Below are 21027 nucleotides of genomic sequence, written 5' to 3' on the forward strand. Positions count from 1 at the left end.
CAGATGACAGACTGTTTATTGTTTTTATTGTTTTTCTTTTTCTTTTTATTGCGCCCTTGGCTTCAAGCCTGGAAACGACAGTGGAAAATGATTTATTTTGAAACAACAATGATGACATGTGTTTGTGTGACTTAAACGGAACTTGCTGTCTTTGATGTTAAGTCCATTTCCCTGATGGCGCGAACTTGAGGATGACGTTCTGGCATCACTCGAGGCGGCGGGAAGATGGGGGCATGGTGGCACCCCGAAAACACACGAGCATCCAACACTGGAACGTGCTCTGGAGCTGGGGAACAGGGAACTTCCAGCTCCTTCATCGAGGAGAGGAGAGGAGGCTGTCAAGCCGCCCGCTTCTTCTTCCTCGCCTGGTGGCTGAAAACCTGGGTCGGCTGCGCCTGAGCGGCAGCTGCCGGAACCGGAGATTTTCTTGGCCAGCTCCCTCTTGCCTCGTGCCTGGGCTGGGGACCCGGGACGGGCTGCGGTCTCTGCTGCTTCGGTATATTGAACCGGGCAGGACGTGAGACTGCTTGGTTGAAGGCCTGCCGCGGGACCATTGGAGGTGGCGGCTGGACCCTTCGGGGGAGACAGAGCTGGAGAGCCTCGTCTCCCTTCCTTTTTGACTCGCACCTCAGCTGCATTGAAGCTAGAGCGGAGCCAAATATGCCCTCGGGAACAATAGGCATGTCCAGAACATCCTCTTTTTCCCGGTCTGGAAGGTTGGTCAGATTGAGCCACCTGGCTCTCTCCTGTACCACCATCATTCCCAGTGCTTTGCCCGTGGCTTGGACTGCACAGTGCTGCACACGGAGGCAAATGTCCGTGATCGCTGCGATCTCGTTCCACATGGCAGGCTCAGGTCTGCTCGATATGTCTTCACAGAGCTCCGCCTGGTAGGCGGTCAGCAGCGAAGAGACGTTGAGTGCCCTGGCGGACAAAGCTGCGGCTTTATAGGCCCGTTCGGTCATCGCTGACTGGAACCGGTCTGCCTTTGCCGGTAGCATGGGGTTCCTGCTCGGTGTCGAAGCCAGCCTCGGTTGGAGGTGGGCTGCCACCAGCGGTTCCATGGGCGGCCTGCGGAGCAGGCCGAGCCTCTCCATACCGTCACAGTCCAGGGAGGAGGCACCCTGGATTGGGGCCTTGTTGCTAAAGGGACGGTCTCTCCACGAGACCGACACCTCGTCCAGCATCTCCGGAAAGACTGGAGGGAGCTGCCTCTTCGTCCTCGCTGCTTGGGGCAAGTTATTCCCCTCGTAGCGAGATCTGGAGGTCTTCTTGGCCACTTCAGGCCATGGGATGTCCAGCCTGGACACAGCGCGTTGACACACGGCCTGCAAGTCCATGATTAGGACGGGCGAAGCGGGTGTGCTCTCGCCCGGGGGAGCGGACATCGCTCCCGGCTTTGCAGCCTGAGCTGATGAAACGAAGATGTCATCCTCATCCGAGTCAGACAGGAGGAACTCAGAGGTATCCTCTTCGTCCTCCATCTAGTCCAACTCCAGGACATCCTCCGCGGGTGGAACCATGGTGAGGTCCAATTGGGAGCCCCAGCTTGACACAGCGCGGGGCTCCGCTCTCGCGGCTCTTGCCGCCACCGGGTCCCAGCCTGAAACGGCGTGGGGCTCCGGTTCAGCGGCTGTCGCTGTTGTTGAGCCCCAGCGCGGGGCTCAATCTCTGCGGCGGACACCACCATGTCTTGATTGCCGGCCGGCGAATCAGCGGACATGAGGGGGTCCTGCCCCGACAAGCTAGCTTGGCGTGCTAACCGTCGGCGGAGGCTCTTAATGGTGAAGCGGGTACAATGCCCGCACGAGCCGGGGTTATCGATAGCCTCCCGGGCGTGTTCCAGCCAGAGGCAGGACGAGCAGACCTGGTGTGAGTCTGTGCCTGAAATCTTAGACCCGCAGCCGCATAGCCGAGCCTCCGAGTCCCTGACTCCTCTGGTGTGAGGGAGAGAAGGGTCCATCTTCGATCGCCGGGGTGTCGGCGTGGAGTGGACACGCTAGTAACAGGTACGTTACTGAGAAAAAATCCAACCTTGCCGTTAGTCCGAAAGGAAAAAAGGTGACGGTGTAGATTTTATTCTTTAAAGAATATTAACTGGTGTGTTAGTACCTTTTTTTTTATCTCTGTCTCCTCTGGTGTGAGAGAGAAAAGAGAACGTCCTCTTTACCGTGGTGTCGGTGTGGAGGGAAGAAAAAACTAGCAACAGGTATGTTACTAGCTTGAAGAAAAAATCAAATATTACCGTTATTTCGACAGAAAGAAACGGCGAGGCAGATTACAATATTAACTGGTATGTTAATATTGCTCAGTCTTCTTGCAAAGCAAAAAAGTAACCGGCAAGCGCCTGTCGACCGAATGTTAGCTTTGGGTTCAGTCTGTGGACCGTTAAGCTAGCCCGGTTACTGATAAATCGAGATGTGCTCTGAAGCTAGAAGAGGTGTTTGAATGACGCTGCGTCGTAGCGCAAGCTACTTAAAGGGTGGGTGGATTCCCTGACGTTGACGTCAAGATCACCAGCCAATCAGGATTGGCCTAATGAGATTGATGCTTCTGTTTGCATACGCGTTGAGGCGCATCCCATAGTGAGACATCGAACGGAGTATTATGAATGAGAACATCGGCTGGTAGAGTCAATTTATATTCTGTGTACGTTTCCATCACTTTGTAAGTTAGTTAATTATATATGGTACTTCCTAGGTAATTATCATTTTAAATAGCCAAATATGGAATCAAGCTCTAGCCCTAACTGTATAGTTAGGGTTTGAGTTTAATAGCTATCAAAAATAGTAATATCAGCGATATCCTTCTACAGTGATAGTAAAATAACTTCTACTGTCTTCATTGCCGGGAAATGTTTACTGTAAACAGAATTTCCTTTTGTTACAGTGATAGTTTCCTTTCTCTGAGATCCTCCTGCGGATAAAACGAGAGGAGTTCAAAGGGAAGGGAGGGAACAACAAGCGAAACAAATGGAAGGAAAGCAGAGAAAGAGATAGATGTGGTTAATAGGAGGAGAAGAAGAGATGGATCTGATGGAGAGAGATGGGCATGGAGAGAGTGTGCCCTCCTTGTGGCTACTGCAGTGCTGTGCAGGACGCCCATTCATCACGAAAAAATAAACTACAGAGAGAGGAGGGGCAAACAGAGAGGGGGGGGGAGTTAGAACGCATACACTAGCGTCAGCATGCAGTCTGTCATTCTCCACCCCCTTCTTCCCTCCTCACCACTCACACACACAGTGCAGACTTGTATTGCTAAGGTTGCCTCACATATTGGTTTTGTGTGTGTCCTGCGTGCGTTTAGACCTGTGCGTACTGTAAGTGTGTGTGTGCTGCAGAGAAGCCTCAGGGACAGTGTTCTGTCAATATTATCTTTCAATATACGGAATGAATGTAGTGAGAGCTCTTTCCTCTAATTACGCACCATGCAGACCTCTTCTCTATAGTTTCAAAATGTCTCTTTTCCGTTGTGCTGGTAGATTTCTGTCTCTCTGTCCCACTGGGTCTCTCCATCTGAATATACACAAAGTAGAAAACACACTCAGTGGGATATGCTGGAGAAACAATTAGCTACAAATGGTTGAAAGCAACACAGAGCTGCATCCAGGGGTGTTGATTCTCTGTAACCATCTCACTTATACAACGGGAGTTAAAAGTTATTAATTATCTTCTGGGTAGATTTTTACCCTAACTCTACCCATTTGGGTTACTTTACAAAGCATTTAAAGGTAGACAAAACATCAATTATAGTCATGAATAAACAAAAGAACAATAATTTACTACAGTGCTGACACCAGGATGGTAGCATCATTTTTCTAATATGCAAATGAAATCAAGAAGGCTCAAAACTAAATAATTTGGCTCCCTGAACTGAAAATATATCAGAACAGCACATTTCCAACATGTGACTGAATGTAAACAACGGTCTGTTATTCTGACTGAGATCTCACATACACAATGTATTAAGATCGCACATTTTCCTTTTTTAAACACTGTAAAAATAACCTTTTTCCTTCAAAACTTTACATCACTCGGTCTGTCAGTTGCTATTTCTGACTGCTGTGCACCCAGAAAGCATGTTGTGTTACTATGGTAACTGGCAACCATGAGCTGTCATGTCACCAATCTCAGCGACGGCACACTGTAACAGCATATTTAACAAGATGCTTTTTATATCTGTTCCAAGACATGAGAGTTGTAGCCAATGTAAGTAAGTCTTGTTTTAATGTTGTTATAATAAACGTTATTACAAGATAAGACAAGGTAAGATAAGAACATATCAATAATTATCTCAATCTACTGTACATCAGTGGTAACCAAAATATGAACTTACCAAGATAAACATTCATTCTTTTAAAAACGGAAATACGGTGGCTGACAGGCAAACACGTTACAATGGCCGAGAACACTGCAATTAGGAGGAATGCACTGCAGTTTCAAAAACTATGCAAATAAAAAACTGGCGCTTGTTGATATTCGGGGATTTAGAAGTTGGCCAACTGTGAAAATGTACGTTTTATTGGCATATTTTAACGATGTGATCGCTTGATTCGTAATGACATCTCTGCTTGTCTAGCTGACATCTCTCAGTGGATGTCTGATCATCACCTCAAGCTCAACCTTGACAAGACTGAACTGCTTTTCCTTTTTTTCCATTGTCCCACTCTTGACCTGACAATCAACATCGGCACCTCTGTTGTTTCCCCGACTCAGACTGCAAGGAATCTGGGTGTGACCCTAGATAACAATCTGTCCTTCACTGCAAACATCGCTGCTACAACCCGCTGCTGCAGATACACGCTTTACAACATCAGGAGGATGCGTCCCCAGCTGACCCAGAAAGCGACGCAGGTTCTGGTCCAGGCTCTCGTCACCTCACGCCTAGACTACTGCAACTCCCTCCTGGCTGGTCTACCTGCATGTGCCGTCCGACCTCTGCAGCTCATCCAGAATGCAGCTGCTCGTCTGGTCTTCAACCTTCCAAAATGTTCCCACACCACGCCGCTCCTTCGCTCCCTCCACTGGCTTCCGGTAACTGCTATAATCCACTTCAAGACACTGGTACTTGCGTACCATGCTGCGAATGGATCTGGCCCTTCCTACATCCAGGACATGGTTAAACTGTACACCCCAGCGCGTGCACTCCACTCTGCATCAGCCAAACAGCTCGCTGCACCCTCACTGCGAGGGGGACCCAAGTTCCCATCAGCAAAAACACGTGGGTTTGCTATCCTGGCTCCTAAATGGTGGAATGAGCTCCCCATTGACATCAGGACAGCAGAAAGCACATCTTCCGGCGCAGACTGAAAACTCATCTCTTTCGACTCCACCTTGAGTGATAGAATTACTAACAAAGAACTGCTAACAAAGCACTTATATACTAATAAAGGACTGGCTTATCTATAGCCAGTTGAGTAGCACTTGAAATGTTTGGCTCTATGAAACCTGATGTACTTATATGATTCTGTTTTCTTCAAGGTTGTGTCTTCCTGGTCGAATGCACTTATTGTAAGTCGCTTTGGATAAAAGCGTCAGCTAAATGCAATGTAATGTAATTTTCTTGCAGATCTGCTGTAAGCTAGCTAACGTAAGAAAGTTAAAACACTAACTATTACAAGTTTTGCCTGGACTGTCCTTTTTCTCTTTGAAGCACACCGGATGACAACTCATCCATAGGACTGACGAAACACAATTACACATTTAAATATTAATAAACTGCTGTTGCTGAGAGAAAAAAGAGAAAAAAAGAGAGAGGAAGGCGACCAACACAAGAAAAACAGAAGAAGTAAAAAGGCCTCAGTTCCAGTGAGACCTGGGACAAAACATCTCATCAATTGTAGCTAACTAAAATAAACAATATTATTACTATTAAAAAGTAAATACAATTCCTTTATTTGTGAGTAAATGTGTATTTTGTCTCTCAGGTTCTGTGGCATCTCGACATCTTCCGCAGAAGCTTCCGACAGCTGACCACGCACAAGTGCATGGAGGACTCGTGTATCTTTTGTGCTTTAAAGGTAAAACACACTCTCTCTTTGTTCTCTTTGTACTGTAGTGGCCATTACTCTGCTGTGTTGGCGGTGACACGGTGGTTATCTCACTTTCTCTCCTGTTGTCAGAAATGTAAACCAGACGGTCGTTACTGAAGTGGTGTACCTCACCACATGAGGGGTACTTTGCTTAAGTGTTTCCTTTTCACTTCCTACATTTCGTCCGACACATATCAGGGGGATACACGGTGCTGCATTTATCTGACAGCTAGAGTCGGCAGCTTTTCCCTCCTTTTATTCTTTTATTCCATCTTTTTCTTTGGATACCCAGAGGTACTGTTGGAGAGACCTATCTCCTCGCAAACACAGCTGGGGGGGATTCTTGCAGGGTTTTATGTAACTGCTGAAAACAATACCTTTTGATAGTTGTTTAAAAAAGCAGAAATAAAAGAGTTTTTGATCACAAACATTTAAATAAGTACCCGCTTCACTTCTGACAGTGAACATAGAATTTACATAAAATGAAGTTTAACTGGCTTATAATAATACCTGTATATCATTTATTACTGACCACTCACCATTACTCATTATGTCTCGTCGTTTACGTTTTTCGTACCCTTTTTCTTCATTTGTAGTATGACACGTTGAGGAAGTGTGACATTTGTGGCAGGGGAGTTGGCCGTTGTCCCCAGTTCTTAACATACAGTGTTAAAAAAACAGCGGTAGTATGATTGATAGTGTTATTGCTTCTCATTGATGGTTTAATTTCCCTTTAACCATTGGTTTGCTAAACCTTGTTAAGACTTGCACGAGACTCACTGCCTAAAAACCTATCCTCACAAAAGTTTTATAAATGAAGGGTTACCAACTAAACACAACTTTAAAATGTGCTCCCTAAACTCAACACATGCGCCGAGACATGCATAAATGTTTATTAATTTGCGAAACTACAGTACAACACTTCACTACAGCACTACAACTACAACAGCCCCAGACATAACAGTGCAGTGGGAAACACCAAAATAATGTTTAGTTATTATGATTTTTTAATCACGCTATAACTAATTAAAACTGGGGTTTGGTTTGGTTTGATTTAAAGGATTTACTGACATGATCCGAGCTTGTTCTGAATTTTCGGGTCATCCTACTCCTTAGGTTCCTTTCTTTGTTGTATCACCTCCCCTTTGTGCTCTTCCTATTTTGTGTCCTTCTTCCTCTTTATAGACTCTTGTTTCCTTTATCAAATTACTCTCATCTCCCTCAAAATTAGTATTGTATTCTTAATACTTTATATTTTCCTTTTAACCATTTGAATGCAGGACTTAGGGAAGTGTATCCCTGTTTGTCACGCACTATGCAACAGATACTTTTTCCCTCTGAAGAGCTGCGTTACAAAAAGGTTTTAGAAAGAGCGCACAGTGTACAGTTTTATAGCTTTTAGTCTCAGGTTGAAGCACTGTTGTGTTCCTGCAGCTGCTGATGGGAAGTAACCACACAGCAGATGAAGATGATGAAACTCTGGTAATGAACGAGCCATATGCAGCTCTGTTCCAGCCATTTGTTGCATCAATGATGACAAAATGTGTCTGAGTGAAGGAAAGTGTTTTTTGTAATGTACTGCCTGTGTGTGTGTGTGTGTGTGTGTGTGTGTGTGTGTGTGTGTGTGTGTCTAGGAGTGTCGTTGTGTGTGTTCTACTGTTCTGTCTCCAGCGCTTCTCTGTAATTAATTGGCTGACTGAAAGCGCTGAGCCAGCAGAGCCCATGCCGCGATGCCACACACACACACACACACACACACACACACACACACACACACACACACACACACACACACACACACACACACACACACACACACACACACACACACACACACACACACACACACACACACACACACACACACACACACACACACCTATGCATGCATGCACACACACACCTATACCTATGCATGCATGCACACACATCTTACTAGCATGCCGCACACGTTATGCTGCTTTACACATACACCTTGAGGTGCTCACAAATCTTTCCATCCACACTGGGATATACACGCACGCACGCACGCACGCACGCACGCACGCACGCACGCACGCACACACACACACACACACACACACACAGAGATGCTTGTGGGTGTACAAATGAAAGGTATTGTCACCCCAATAAGTGTTCACATTTTCCTGTCACTTTTCATTAACCGTCTTGTCAGCGTCTCTCTTTTGTCAGAGGCAGATGTAGCGTTGTTCTTACAGTCTGTTTGTAGCTGCGGCCCCTACGGCAAAGCAGATAAAAGTCCCCTATAAATGGGCAAGACACGCACCAAATGAACTTTAATGGCATGTTCAATTCTTCTTTTTAGAGAAACCTAAAGAGATAAATGAGGATTATGGGTTTCTTTTATTTTGGAGCGAATTGTTTGTGGTTTTGTGTTTTCTATCTGCGGCAGATAAAGACGCCCGCCCTGGTAGTAAACATAAGTTCAGAGGCTGCCTGTGGCTATCCCTTCGGAAATCACTGCAACACTTTATCTCTCTCAACAGCAAAGCACTCAGGCACATGCACAGACGCAGATTCCTGAACACACACACACACACACACACACACACACACACACACACACACACACACACACACACACACACACACACACACACACACACACACACACACACACACACACACACACACACACACACACACACACACACACACACACACACACGTGCAAGGAACAAGTAGAGAGAAGAAGAAAAAGAAGAGAGGAGGAAGTGGGAAAGAAGAAAAGAGAAAGATGAATGAATGTAGGAGCTGGTGTACGCACACCACACACACCTCCCTCTCTTACTCCCTCATCTTTATTGTTCTCCTCCTCCTCTCCTCCCTCCCTCCCCCCTCCCTCTCTCTCTCTGTAGGGTATATTCCCCCTCCATTCTCCTTGGCGCATTGCTGCAGTCAGCACAGCCACCACACACACACACACACACACACACACACACACACACACACACACACACACACACACACACCCCCCCCTTCTCAGTGCGACTGCATTACCTTTCCCATTGCCAACACACTCAGCCACACTCACAGACTGAAGCCTATTGTTTTATAATACTCAATCTGTTCAAAGCCATCTCGCTTCCAAAATGACAATTGTGGGTTCAGAATTTTCTTAAATAACCAAAGACAAAGAAGGGATATAGAACTAGAAAACAGAGTAAAGAAGAGGGTCCGCAGATAGGAAAGGTTTTGAGTAAAAAGAGGTTAAGTCAAAGCAGTTACAACTGGTGCTTTAACCTGTCTCTGTGGGGAATCTATAGTAGATAGGTCATGGTAGCTAGTTGGATGTACAAAACACAAAGATTTGCATCCTATGTTGGATTTATGCTACTAAATCACGAGTGATATTAGTGGAGTTGCAAAGAAGTGAGCTAGCCAGACGGCTGCAGCCTGCTGCTGAACTATTTATCTTAGCGGTTTGAGGCTACGTTAGCCGCTACTAGCATAAGACGCGTACATCTCCGACGGGAATGCAGGCATCAAGTTTAGGAAAGAGAGGAGAAAGCGTGAAAAAAAACCACGCTCTGGTTGTTCTGCAGCATCATATTTGATCATGATTTCTTAAGAAATATTAGCTTTAGTTGAGTTCAATTATTGTCAGTTTCAACAAAGTTAAAATGTTATAATGTTAGACAAGTATTGAAACATCCAAAAGAAAATTCCCTCTCGCTGCGCATTTAGGCCTACTCAGTAACTTCAGGTAGACAATACACTAATCAAAGTGTAATAAAGAAATAGTCATTCTTGCTTATTTACAAGATGTATTCAACTTTCTGCTAAAGCTCTGTGCTAGATTTCACACTGCAACTAAAACGGACCAGTGTGGATACAAAACAACACAAGTCCGTGCTGATGAACTGTTAAAGTATACGGTGTACCTTAAAGAGCCTGTGACACGGTTTTCCCCCATCATCCAAATTGTGGAAATTGATGTGAGATAGTGTACCAAAGAAGTGTGTTACATTTGAAATGGCAGAAGGTCTTGTTGCAATTTCCAGATATTAAAAGAGGTCCCTTGAGTTTCTTGATAATTATCAATAGTAGCAGTTAAGTGAATACTGTTCAAACAATACCTGTGTTTGTGTTTTATAGTGATTTCTCTGTTTTATCCTTTCATAAATGTGAGGACTAAAATGGCGATAGACAAAGGGCTGTTAAAAGTAAACTACGTTTTATTGCCCTGTGGAGGATGTGAAGATATGCAGGACAGGGTACTTGGTGGGGAGAATATATTCTGTTTAGGATCTCAAGCAGGCCATGTTTCAGAGAAGTCTATATATCTTGAATAAGTATATGTGTGGGTTTATACATTCCTGTGTGTTAATAGTTGAAGGAACAAAAAGACATTTTCCTCTACCATATAGAGAGGTTTTTTATAGATTCCTGAAACAATGTTCCCTTTTTCTTAAAAGTAGATCAGCGCAATAGTTGTTTTCTTTGACTGTTTACCTGTTTATCAAAAGAGTGTTTTAAGCTATTTGTGAAGAAGGGAGATGCAGAATTAATGGTGATTTCTGTTTTGAGTGTAAAGATTATCCCTGAGAATGTTTTTCTGGGTTAAACCATCGATAGGCTTTGCAAATTGGGAGGGACATTTCCCCTGATTTTTAATGAGGTGCATCCTGCAGGCCTTCCCAACACCTGTGGCTTTCAAAGCTGCCCGCGCTAATTCCCTGTGAGACAGCGTGTTGGTATCTCCCAAATGAAACTCCACCCCTTTGTTGGTTTTGGGACGTGCAACCGGTTGCTTCGTTCTCTCTCCACGCGCCGCCCGGACCGGGAGGTCGGGGCAGCCTGTGAACAAGGCCAGGAGTAGGCATACTCCTGACATTACTCATATGATGGCTTTGTATGGTAATGTATTATATGGTATTGCATTATTACCGTTTATGATTAAAACAGATTTTTGTTTAACCCTCGTCCTGGCTGTTTTGAGTGCTTCTTCTTTTAAAGCAAGCTCATTAGGAACGGCGCGGAGAAAAGTAGTCCAAAACTCCTTCAAAACCCATCAATTTGAGTACATATTGTCCCCTTGAAAACCGTTACTGAACTGATTTTGGATATTTGTACTTTGATAACCATTAATCTGCCTTCAATGTTGACAATTTTCTGGATCTTCTCGCGGATTCTTCAAGTCCCGCCAAATGATGGGTGACGTCATTGCGGGCACAGCGCTCCAGCTGCACCGTCCAGGATCCCAGCATCTGCATGTAAACCTTTATATATATATACAGTCAGATGTAAACGCACGACGGCGCACACAGCAGCAAGCTCAGACAGCGATGACAGGTTAATGTTGAACGTGTCTGAGAGCTCATATGAGGCTGAAGGATCGGTTTATGTTGTATCTGTTAGAAGTTTAGGAATGAGGTGCGTCAATATGGGCGATCATATGGTCATGTAGCCAGTGGTGGAATGGGACTAAAAATCATCCCGGGACTCTCGACCGGCCCACTTCGGTACCGCTAGTAAATTGTCAACGGGGGGAGTGGGGGATGTCAGGGGCGGCGGGTGCTGTAGATAGTAAATGTAAATATGTAAATATTTGTGTCACTGCATCCTGGTAAAATACAAATATAATGTATAATGTCTGTGTCTTTGACATTAGCGCTGCTAGCCACCTGTGCCCTGTACTACGAAGCCAGTTCAACAGACCCTGGATATGTTTGAGTAACAAACAAACTAACAACAACAAACTAACAAACGAGATCTCGCTAAGTGGTCCTACGACGCTGGTTATCAACTCGGTAAATCAAGCCAGGGTTTCTCTCTCCAGCTGAGAGCGCGTTCACGTCTAAGACACGAGTGGATCTGACTTTAATTACATTTGTCTCGAGTGTTTCGTCAACATAATGTGTTAAATAATACTTCTGCATACAGTCTGTGACACTGTGAGTGTTGCACGGCCAGATGAGGCTGGAGAAGCTGACTCAGATAAGGAAATATATGATATATTATGATATATGATCTGATTGATGATGTAATATGAATGATAAGTGTGACACGTCGGCGACACGTCGGCGTCTTCTCTGCATACGGCAGTTTAAACTGTATTTTCTTTATCCTGTAATCAGGGTTTCCGCTAGGATTTTTTCTCGACGGTCAAATGTCCGGGCAGATTTTATTTTACCGGACAAATGTGAAACTTACCGGTCATATTTCAATAATAATAATAATAGTTGTGTAGCAGAGTTTCCGTTAGCAGGTAATTACCGGACTATGAGCAGATATGCTGATGTTTAAAACTCAGTTCACGGGGCTCATTTTGATATTGCTTCAGTTTATAATCGTAACAGATCGAACAAAATTCAGATTAATTTTTCAATAAATGATTCCACAAACAACATAATTATTACATTCAAACAAACTACTTGTAGTAGATAACGTACATTATTCAGAAGTTTACATCAACTTTGAATAATAACACGGGAGGAACGGAGCCTCTCTTTTCCCCTCTCCCTCCCTCTCTCTCCTGACAGCAGTCAGCTCCTGCAGCCCGCTAAACAGAGGGCGGGGCTTCAGGTGATCCTGCAGAGCTGCGTGTCTCGGTCAGACTCAGCAGCTGATCTGATCTCTCTCTCGCGTCCGGTTACACTTCACTCGCGTTTATGTCCATATCGATCAGATCCAGCTCTCCTGATCGGCCTTTATAGAGAGCACTGATCAAACTATTAAGAGTGAATATCGGCCGATAATGACCGGCGGCCGATCGATCGCAGCCTCCCTAATTATTACCAGACATTTTGACCGTCAGGTTTTGAATTTACCGGTTTTTTATAAATGTTACCAGCTAAAAACCGGTAATTACCGGCTAACGGAAACCCTGCCTGTAATATGACTTGAGAGATTTAAACTCCGCACACTGAGTTGATCTCTTTTCTATAGACGCCGGAGGCGGGCAGCGTCAGGTAAAAGAAGTTATTTAGCCTTCTCAAACCTGAGCCTCACGCGCCGCCTATGGGGGATGTGCTAGTTACTTATCCGACCGGCCCACTTCGGTACCGGCCAGTCCGCCACTGCACCCAGCCCACGTAAACTGTCAACGGGGGGAGCCTCGCTGCGGGGAAACGGTGGACCTAGTGTCCCGATCGGAGTGGGAATAATAATAATAATCCGTGCATTTTATCCATTAATTTCCCCAACATTGTGGTAAAAAAAACACACGTTTAATCCATGTTGTTGGTGTACTACAACTACAAAAAGCATCGGTTTGTTTTCTCATCAGGAAATGCAGACCGGCTCAAACAAACGATTTTTAATCATCATCCTCACTTATCATTTAATGTGTTCATATGTTCGCCGAATTGACATGAAAGCACTAATAAATGTAGTTTCATCCACTTGAGTTTATAACCACAAAAATAATCGATTTGTTTTTATATCACATCCGACGGGAGGAAATTCAGCAGCTCTCACTCCCGATTTTTAATCCTAATGTAATCATCATCTTCACCACGATCATTTATGTTTATGTCGCCGAATTGACATGAAAGCACTGACACATATGAATATACTGTAGTCATTCATTAAAACGTTATTAACGTGCCTAATCTCAGTAATTCACCATTTCTACGCATGACAACACACTTTGTCCGTGTTTGGCTCTCGAAGCGTTCCCGCATTGACGTCAATTCCGGCTTCCCCCAAAACTTCAAAATGAGTCGAAGGAATTTCCCCGCGATGTTCGAAATTATTGATATTTAACGGAACGGTATCGCTTTTTCTTTTTTAAACTGACGGTTCGAGATTACTAGTAGCCCAATATTTCATTGCACAATAGTTGTTGGGATGGTGTCACAGGCTCTTTAATAACATGTTTGTCAGCCTTCAGGACACCGAGCACCTGCTGCTTTTCACTCCAGTGATTGAATCACCGTGGTGACATAGACCCAGCAGAGCACTATCTTCTGCTCCGACATGTCAGGCTGACTCGTGTTTATTTCTGGTTTGGGCTGTTTCAGTTTGGGTCAAAAATAATCGCCCGGCTTTTTCCAGCTGAGAATTCTCACCAACAAAGAATTAGGTCATTTTTGTCCGTTGGCAATTCGGAGGAAGTTATCCATGCTTTTATCTCTCCCTATTTAAACGTCTGCAGGTCTCTTTAGTTCAGACTCAGCCGAAAGTTACACACACAGCCAGGCAGTCATTTCTAACACTGTGTTGTTTGGTACTTCTTGTACTAGGCTACTAAACCTAATTTTACTTTTGCTATTACTGCAACTACTGCCACAACAACGATAACCTCAAAGTATTCAGAGATCACGAACCTCCAACAAAGCAACACAATAAAATACATTATTACAATTACAATTTTAATAACAAATCCAGATCAAACTACATACAAAGTCTTGCTGTTTAGGAGAAATTCTAAATCCTGTGAAGGAACATAATACCTTTGTACAAGGATGAATTGTGCAAACAAAACGTTTAACAATGCATTTAAAATACAAGGCTTTTTAATATGAAAGGCATGACTACAAGACATTGTTTTAATAGTTGATGTACCAAATGTATACATTCAGTAAAACATTTCAAAAAAGTCGCTTCTCGATTTTGAGGTTTAGGACAGTTATTCCCATGTTGTTCATGGTTTGTCGTGTCTTAACCCCTTAAGCCACAGGAGCATCCCATGATCTTTTTGTGGATAGTTTTACCTCTTCAGAATTTATTCAAATGACAAAATCTGAGAAACTTACAGAAACCCAAAATGTCTCACCTCTGACAAACCCTTTCCAGTAGACATTGTGCTAACACTTTCTATAAAGTCCACATTTATAATGCATTATGAGGGATGTGATGTGATTTAAGAGATTACTATGTACTACATCTTGGCGTACATAATAGTCGCCTCTGATCCACCATAGATTATTTTGCAATGGAAATGCATTACACTTTACTCCCCACCCACAATGAAACATGCATTATCATCTGTAAATTAAACTGTAAATCCATCAATATGTACTTTACTTCACTTGACCCATGCACCATTAAAGCTTACTGTGAGTCCTTACTACAGTTGATTGTTGGGGTGTGTACAAGTACGCATCATGTATTTGAAGCCCTATCAGTTAAGCTCTAGTTTACAATAAAAAGCATCAATAAAGCACTTACTTAGAAGTCACATCTATAATGTTTTACGACTGTTGATTGAGTGCATTAGAAAACATAGTGGGTGTATATGGCTGAGGCTGTGGCTCAGTGGGTAGTGTGCTGTACTTGGAATCAAGGGGTAGCAAGTTCGAGTCCCACTGCAGTCAGCATGTCGTTGTGTTCCTGGGAAAGACACTTCACCCCAAATTGCTCCTGTGGGGATTGCCCACAGTACTGAATGTACGTTAGTCGCTTTGGATAAAAGCGTCTAACAAATGACATGTAATGTATTTGAGTAATGAAGCCATTGTAATTCACTAGAGATGGTGTTACTGACATGACTCCATTATAATGGGTCACATGGAAGCAGGAGCTTCGATGTGAAATGGTTAAAACATGAGCACATGGTGGATTTAGCCACTCCAACCACCAATTACTGCGGTTAAAAGTCCTTCTTGACTGAACTAACATATACGCGTTATGTGGTTTTTTGATTAACCAACAGGAAAAAGGATCAAAAAGAACCTCCTTGGCAGCGATAATTGTAATATCGCTTGTTCCTACACATGCAAATGAAGCAGCAGTATTAGGCAGAGCAGGAAACACAGACTGGCCGTACAGTATTTTCTCGGATCTGTTGAGGCTCTGCCCTCAAAACACACTTCAGTGGCCTAGCTTTCAGTCCAAGCCCGCTGCAACAGTTTGCTTTGGTTTCTATTTTATTGCTGCAAAGCGCTTCGAACGCTGTTTTGGTCGGAGGAAAAGTGCTCTACAAACACCATCTATTATTGATACGGTATGATATCGAGGCCAGCTGTGGCGTTCGTTTGAGTCCGGTCGGGGTTTGTTGTGCCCTGACAAGTTGACAACTAGGATCTGTTTTATGGGTCAGTTGAGAGAACACCACTTCCAATTTAAAATGTATTCAGAGAGATCTGTTGCAGTATGAGAGAAGTACATATTCATGTCTGCATTGACACACCCACTGTACGTTTCAACTCCAACAATGTATTCCTGGAAAAGCATTTATGGCACATTGTATCTCTGCAGCAGGGAAATAAAGATGTAATGGGTTTCTATATATATGTGTGTGTGTGTTGTGTGAATGTATGTTTTCAGAGTATCTTTGCTCAGTTCCAGTTCAGCAGTGAGCGTGTACTCCCATCAGATGCACTGCGGAGCGCTCTGGCCAAGACTTTCCAAGACGAACAACGCTTTCAGCTGGGCATCATGGACGACGCTGCCGAGTGCTTTGTGAGTCTGAAACGCACGCACACACACACACACACACACACACACACACAGGTTGCCTAAAGGCTTATGTGGGTGAGCAAGACTATATCTCTTGTTTTCAGTGTGCTGAATGAAGCTATGGATTATGTTTTCAGTTCTTTGCTTAATTAGATGGAGATAATAAGGTGAAGAACCAGATGGGAATGATTCTTATAGTATTTAAGGGACTGAACAAACCATATAATTTATTTAAAGGTAAAATCATGATCAAGTATAAGTCGCTTTTTCTTAAAGCAATACAAATCTCAGCTCGCAATAAAAATCTCAGACCTTCCTGTTGCTTTCTCTCCAACACTTTCTTTCTGCCTTAAGGAACTCCACCATGTGTGTGTGTGTGTGTTTTATATGTGTGCACGGTTGGCGCTCCCTGATTGATTGGTAGTAAATGTGTTCAGTCAGGGAATCCGTAGGCTTCTTATGAAATATAGATGCTGCTCCCACGGTCAGATTAACAGGAGCACCAACAGAGAGGAACGATCAAACCCAGACACACACACACACACACACACACACACACACACACACACACACACACACACACACACACACACACACACACACACACTGTACATTATGTATACAACATAATCAAGCAAATATGCAAACTAACCAAACAACACACACACATTAATTGATGTTTCTTTGTGTGTGTCTTAGGAGAATCTCCTGATGCGTATCCACTTCCACATCAGTGCAGAGAGCAGAGAGGACATCTGCACAGCCAAACACTGTATACCACACCAGAAGTTTGCTATGACTCTGTTCGAACAGGTAGGAAATAGTTCAGTCACTTTAACAAAGAGATGGGGCATGAATAGACAAAATATCGTGATATGAGACTAGATACTGTCTTAGATTTTGGATTTTGATATAGTGTGAAAGTGTTTTTAAAACTGGTTTTAAAAGCTTCACTACAGTAAAATGATGTAATTTATCTGAGCTTACCGTACTGTAATAGCTGTCCATTTATCTACAGTACTGATGATTAATATTAAAAGTATCATAAGTAAATATTTTGTGAAAGCACTAAAAGTCCACCCTCAAATGTATGACAACATCAATATCTAGGTATTTTGTCCAAGATATTGTATATTGTAAATGTTATCCTATCATTTGATTTTCTCCTTCCTGCCCAGCACTACTTATATGAGTTGGTACATGTTTCACTTTTGGGACTTTCATCAAATATTCAGAAACATTTCTGAAGAACAGGATGTCCCGCTCTGAATCTGACGGTGTGTTTGTGTTTGCAGTGTGTGTGTAACAGCTGTGGAGCCACATCGGACCCCTTGCCCTTCATTCAGATGGTTCATTACATCTCCACTACATCCCTCTGGTAAGACCACACACACACACACACACACACACACACACACACACACACACACACACACACACACACACACACACACACACACACACACACACACACACACACACACACACACACACACACACACTGCAGTAAATCTGGCAGCTAGCTGAGGCTGTAAAGGAAGGTACAGCGTGTTCTCTTCTCCCCTGCACGGGTCCCTGCTGAACACTGAACTGTGAGCGCACACATGCACACACACATTATGCACAAAGACACACACATCAATTTTCATGCATTAGGAAAAGGAGGTAAGCTTTTGCATAATATGTCTTGAAGGTAAATCCTCACACAGGAGAAGCATCCTTAGAGCTGCAAAAACTTGCACACGCGAGTCAATGAAAGAAGGAACAGGGGAAGTAATCAATCAGCTGTTTGATTCAGTAGACCCAGGGGGCGACATAAATCTATAAGTGTAACAGTGGATCGGAAAGGCTGCGAACGAGAGGGAAATAAGAGGATATATTACTCCATATCCCTTTTGGAAATTGAACACGGCAGAGGAAATAGAGGCATGAATGGGGGGTGAAAGTACAAATAAACACGCTGTGTGGAGGCAGTGGCGGGCACAGCGGTGCCACCGCTCTCTGTTTGTGCCTGTTAGCACTGCCAAGCTATTTTTACCCTTTAGTGGAGCCTGTTGTTTACAGTCATGATTGCCAAATATGCAAAAGTCAACATGAGTAAGATAATCAGAGGGCAACCGAAAGACAAACAAAATTCAGTTCCATGCCCAATTCAGATATGAGTAAACAAGAGGACAAGTGTGGTGTTTTGTTTTTAAACTGCGTTCTCAGCCTCGCATCTTCCTGTACATCTGAAGAGGAGAGGTCAAGCTAGGGGTTAAAATGGAGTGAGAGAGAGAGAGAGAGCATACTGTAGGAGAGGTTGAGTTCATTTCGGGCTAATGGAAGGGGTGAGAGGAGGGGAGGAGGGGAGGAGAGGGGGGGGGGAGGAGGGAGGAGGAGAGATTTGGATGGTTTTTAAAAATCGTTATTCTTAAAGGAATACTTCACCAGAAGAAAACAATGCTGATTCATAGCACACATAATCCCGTGCATGCATGGTACGGAGATGCAGGCGGGCACAGGTCCATTTTGTATTAACGGATTATCATAATGTTGTTTGAGTTTGTCCTTGAGAGGACAATCGTACTTAAAAGGGATAAATGCAGCTCAGTGTTAAAGTATCATTAAGCCTGGCTGAAGGAGATTGTCTCAAAAACAGTTTTGAAAAAAGCTTTTTTTCAAGAAATTATGCAAGCTGTCGATGAACTTTAATACAAACTAATGTTTCTGTTCTGTTATTGCTCCTCGTGAGGCAATCTTCTTTTAGCAAGACCTCTTTAGGAAGGTCAAAGATCATAATCTGTCACACAATATTATGAAACTTGCTCAAAATTAATCTTTTTCACAGCCTTAATGATTGTATAATCTAGATTTCCTTTTATTCTTTTCCCTTCCCTTTATTTCCTTTTATTGAAGCAGATGAGAAAAAGCCTGCGGGACTGACTCAGAGTACATGTGTGGGAATAGTTGCCATATGCAAAGCCAAATGAACAACAGATTGTAAGATTAATAGATTTTCAACAGATATTCAGCCAGGGACACCAAAGGAAATGAAACAATTGCCTGCAAATTACTGCACGGTACCGATCAAGTTTTAAAGAATGCTGTGTGTGTGTTTGTTCCGTTCTGCAGCAACCAGGCGGTGAGGATGCTGGAGTGCAGAGAGAAAGCTACACCGGACATGTTCGGAGAGCTGCTCCGCAACGCCAGCAACATGGGAGACCTGCGCAACTGCCCTGTGAGAACACACACACACACACACACACACACACACACACACACACACACACACACACACACACACACACACACACACACACACACACACACACACACAAACACACTTTAAAAACAACAGTGTACAAAATATAAACTGTGCTTTAAATATTTATTTGGACCACTCTTCTTTTTTTTGGTGTCATCAAATATGCAAAATCAGAAAATGTCTTCTTTCTAATTTAGAAAGAAGGTCCCCCCTCCCCCCCAGAAAATAGAAGGATGATGGAATCCCATTTTTAAATATAATTTGCAGCGTAACCGTTGGTAGTTTTGTTGTTTTTCTTAGTTGTTCTGTGTTAATCAGCAGCTCATTTTCTTTTCCTTTCTACTTTCTATTACCGGTAGCTTTTTCTGAGTTCTCTTCATCGCCCTCCTTCACAGTTTATGATCAGCATTGTCTTGCACAATGATATAAAAAGAAAATGTAATTGTGCTGGAAACAATCACGTTAAAAATACTCGTCCTGAAGAATGTGAGTATTTTTGAGTCAAGATCGGCTAAACAAAAACGATGAGCTTTAGATACATTGGCTGCTGTTCTGGAGAGAGAGAGAGAGAGAGAGAGAGAGAGAGAGAGAGAGAGAGAGAGAGAGAGAGGAGAGAGAGAGAGAGAGAGAGATGAATGAGAGAGAGAGAGAGATGAGAGAGTAGAGAGAGCGCGAGAGAGAGGAGGATAGATAGACTACGAGAGAGGAGATGAGATATATAGATAGATAGAGATTAGCGAGAGAGAGAGAGGTGTAGGATGCCTTTGTTCTGCCTGGTTGTGTTGTGCTGCCACATGGGAAGGGGCTGCGGCTGAAAGCATCCAGCTCGGCCCCGCTCTCTGCCAAAGTGTCCCCACAAAGAGCCTCTTCAGCCGGGCCCCTTCACAGAGCAGCAGCTCCACCAACACTCCGTTAGATCGTTCACGAGCCACAGTCCTGCGGGAGTCTCACCTCTGTTTATCTTCCACCACTTGCAGCGCTGATCTTTCGTTAATACCACATTGGTCCTTGCTCAAACACAGTGAGGGTATTTGGATGGGAGCGAGGCTGCTGGGAGATACTGTAGAGTGGGAGGATATTTGCTTTGTGCAAGACTCTCGACTGAAGTTCTAGAGTTTAATTTTACAGTTATTTAAAGTAAGCTCATATGTGTTTATTCTATTTGATATATAGATGCTGTAGTGGAAGATTTTGTTTACCACTTTATAAAGTAGCTACATTTAAAATGGTCAATATTTTTATTAAAAAGCAAGACATCATTTGTTTCCAATCCTTTTCTAACTCTAATTACTTTTATTCCTAAATTAGAACATTGTTCACATGAAAGATTTCTGCTTTTTTGTATTTTTCAGTTTTCTTTGAACTGGTTTAAAAAAGGCAG

The 21027-nt window shown here is 43.5% G+C and overlaps 1 protein-coding gene across 6 annotated transcripts in view; it reads left to right on the forward strand.

The window, feature by feature from the left end:
- usp54b (ubiquitin specific peptidase 54b) overlaps window positions 1-21027 on the forward strand; it is a 63672-nt gene that overhangs the window by 18875 nt on the left and 23770 nt on the right. For 5 of the 6 annotated variants that reach the window (XR_004554088.2, XM_034106876.2, XM_034106874.1 and 2 more), the window contains 5 exons: window positions 5927-6019; window positions 16268-16402; window positions 17099-17212; window positions 17695-17777; window positions 19514-19619. Coding sequence is in view for 5 of the 6 variants with exons in the window: in XM_034106876.2 (XP_033962767.1) it covers window positions 5927-6019; window positions 16268-16402; window positions 17099-17212; window positions 17695-17777; window positions 19514-19619 (531 nt within the window). In the remaining variant the exon portion in view is untranslated. Of the gene's footprint in view, window positions 1-5926; window positions 6020-10745; window positions 10913-16267; window positions 16403-17098; window positions 17213-17694; window positions 17778-19513; window positions 19620-21027 lie in introns of those variants that run through there. The other variant, XM_034106879.2, reaches the window with a different exon arrangement.

The sequence above is a fragment of the Pseudochaenichthys georgianus genome, chromosome 19 (genome assembly GCF_902827115.2).
Source record: "Pseudochaenichthys georgianus chromosome 19, fPseGeo1.2, whole genome shotgun sequence".
NCBI lineage: Eukaryota > Metazoa > Chordata > Actinopteri > Perciformes > Channichthyidae > Pseudochaenichthys > Pseudochaenichthys georgianus.